Source organism: Ammospiza caudacuta, chromosome 2, assembly GCF_027887145.1.
Source record: "Ammospiza caudacuta isolate bAmmCau1 chromosome 2, bAmmCau1.pri, whole genome shotgun sequence".
NCBI classification, from domain to species: domain Eukaryota; kingdom Metazoa; phylum Chordata; class Aves; order Passeriformes; family Passerellidae; genus Ammospiza; species Ammospiza caudacuta.
In genome coordinates this window covers 51,461,472-51,464,449 of record NC_080594.1, presented here as the reverse complement: position 1 = coordinate 51,464,449, position 2,978 = coordinate 51,461,472, and the positions used below count along the sequence as shown (strand labels likewise).

The following is a 2,978-nucleotide window of genomic DNA, read 5'->3' as shown; positions in this document are numbered from 1 at the left end:
GGCTGTGGGTGCAGGGACGGCCGCTGCACCCGCTGAACACGGTCCCCGTGAGCCCGAAGGGAGCGGGAGTCTCTGCACAAGGGGCTTTTCCCTGCACGGCCGGAGCGGCGGCCGGGGCGCCGGGCTCTGGGGGTCCCGCACCCGAGGAGCTTGATGCCAGTCCGGCTTGTGGCAACCCCGGGGCCGCGGGACCTCTCGGCTGCTTCCGACGGGGCTCCCCGCTAGCCGGCGGGACGAGTCTCGGCGCAACGGGAAACAGCGGCAGAGCGCTCCGGGAGCGGGGCTGGCGGGACCCGGCAGCCGTGATGGAGGGAGCCCCGGCAGGGCCGGTCCCGGCCCGGCCCCAACCCCGGAGGGTTAGCGGGAGGCTGGGACAGCCCTTCTTGTCCGGCGGCCGCGGACACCGGGACAGAGGGGCCGAGTCGCGGCGGCAGCCAGGCGTTCATGCGGCCCTACAGCCGCGGGCAGGCTGGCGGCTGAGATGGCAATGGAAGGTGCTCAGCCCAGCCTCTCCCCGGCCCGGTCCTTAGCATCGCGGGGGAGGACCGAAGAGAGCCCCCGGGGTTCTCTCAGAAGGCGGGGGTCCCAAGCACCCCGTACCTTCAGCTCGACACGGAGAAAGGAGGGCTCCCCGTCATGTGCGCTCGCCGGAGCGGGCGGGTCCCGGTGCCGAGCCGCGGCGGAGAGGGTTGGAAAGCGATGGTGCTCCCAGCCGCGGACGCCGAGCGGCTGCTTTCTACGCGGAGAGAAGGAAATAAACCACCAACGAGCTTTTATTGTTATCACAATCATTATTTTCATCGCTATCATCGTTTCTCTGGACATAAATAAATAAATAAATATCTCCCGCGGGGAGGGAGTGGGACGGAACGGTACAAGCACAGTTGTGCGCCCGGCAGCGACGAAGTCAAAACAAAAACCGTTTTGTAAAGCAAACAAAAAAAAAAAAAAAAAAAAAAAAAAAAAAAAAAAAAAGGGGAAAAAAAAAAGGGGGAGAAACATAGTAACCCAAACAGCCTTCAACCCTCCCCGTCCGTTCGCCCGCTTTTGGGCACCGCCGAGTTACGGGAGGGAGCCCGGGACAGCATCCCTCCAGGCGGGCGCAGCGGCCGTGCCGCGCAGCATCCGCGCACTCCGCGCCCGTCTCGGTGCGCGGGGAGGTCTGCGAGGAACTTCCCGGGCCCGGGGCTGCGCCTGCGGGGAGACAAGTGAGAGAGCACTATGGGGGGACGCCTGGGGTCCTAGGGAGGAGTTTATTTACACCAGGGTGCCAGGACACCCGTCCCCGTGGGCCGGGGGTCTAGAAAGGCGAGAAAGTCCTTCGTAAATTACACAAATTATACAAAACAGTATAAAATCCTTCGGCTGCGTGTCAGCACCGGGGCAGGCAGGACTCCCTCCCCTGCTTTCGCCACAGTTCCTGCGGAGCCGGGGTGGGTGTGCGGGTGGTTAGGGGGTGACTGCGAGACCTCTGTCGTCCTTCCCCGAGGAGGACGGAGACATGCGCAAGTCCTCGTCGTCCTCCGAGCACTTAGTGGTGGAAAGGGACGAGCATTTGCAGCTGTGGCCGCCCCCCCCGCCCCGGTGGGAGCTACTTTTGCCTTCTTTCTTGTGCTTGACCCGTCGGTTCTGGAACCAGATCTTCACCTGCTTCTCGGAGAGGTTCAGGTAGGTGGCGATCTCGATTCGCCGCAGTCGGGAGAGGTACATGTTGGAGGCGAACTCCCTCTCCAGCTCCAGGAGCTGCGTGCTGGTGAATGCGGTGCGCATCCGCTTGCTGCTGGGCAGCTGGCTGGACGTGCTGTCTGGGAATGGAGAGGAGCGCACCGTCAGACCGGCCGGACGCTCCGCCGCCCGCCCCGCCGCTCCGGGCACTCGCCCGTCCCCGCTGAGCCCTGCTTGCCGCCCACCCTGCGGGGCCGCAGCCCTTCCTCGTCCCCGGGGGTCCTGAGACCCAGCAAGCGCTGACAGGCTGGAGTCCGAGCCCTCAAGGGTTCCGCGGCCGCCTCTCCCTCCCCGTCCGCACAGCCTGGCTCGGAGGCTCGGCGGGCAGCAGGGGGAATTCCCCAGCGCATCGTCCGCGGCACCGGCGGAGAGAGGCGCCGGCACTCCCGTGCAGCCCCGTGCGCTGGGCAGGCACCCCCCTCGGCAGGGTCCCCCAGGGTCCCCATCGCCTCCCCGCAGTGCCCATCGCTGCCATGCAGGCATGCACCCCCGCTGGCCGCCCCTGCCCGCCTTACCCACGGAGATGCAGTGGAACTGCCGCGGGTCGGGCAGCGGGTAGGCGCCCTGGTAGAGCGCCGGTGCGTGCCCGACGCTGACGGCGGAGACGGAGTGCTGCTGGCGGGCCAGGGGCGAGTGGCAGTACTGGGAGCCGAAGGGAGGGAAGGAAGCCTTGATGAGGGGGATGGCGGGCGGCGGCGGGTGCAGCTGGGAGGCGGTGACACAGAGCGGGCAGACGCAGAGCAGCCCGGCCTTGCGAGCGTGGCAGGCTCCGGCCGGCAGCCCGGGCAGCGGGTGCGAGGGGTGCACGGCGTAAGGGAAGAGCGGCGGCGGAGGACTGCCCTCCCCCTTCTTCTCGCCCGCCTCCCGCAGCACCAGCGAGTCCACCAGGAAGGAGCGCGGCATTGCCCCGCGCAGCCCCGCGCAGCGCCCCGCGCAGCGCCCGCCCGGCGCCGCTGGCCAGCCCGAGTGGTGCTGAACGGCGCCCGCCGCCCGCTTTAAATAGCGCCCGCGCCATGTGATGGCGGCGCCGGGCGCTCAATGGGCTTTCTGTGGCTCTTCTCTTGGCATTCACGCCGCACGCTCCCTCATTATTTCCCTTGTTAACTAAATGAACTGCATAATGTACTCTATTCTTGTCGACCCCACCCACGCCGTAGCAGGCGGCCTCTCCCCTCCTCTCCCTTTGGCGGGGTTATTTTCTCATTCTCTCGCGATTTAATATTCTTTTCTTTCTCTTTATCGCTCTCCTTCGC

At 66.4% G+C, this 2,978-nt stretch overlaps 1 protein-coding gene across 1 annotated transcript; it reads right to left on the bottom strand.

Moving 5' to 3' along the window:
* Positions 1-1,449: 1,449 nt before the first annotated feature.
* GSX1 (GS homeobox 1) lies at positions 1,450-2,628 on the bottom strand. Its single transcript, XM_058800382.1, has 2 exons — positions 2,241-2,628; positions 1,450-1,805 (listed from the first exon to the last, which is right to left on the bottom strand). Exons 1-2 carry the CDS (start codon positions 2,626-2,628, stop codon positions 1,450-1,452), a joined length of 744 nt encoding a protein of 247 aa, XP_058656365.1.
* Between the last annotated feature and the right edge of the window lie 350 nt (positions 2,629-2,978).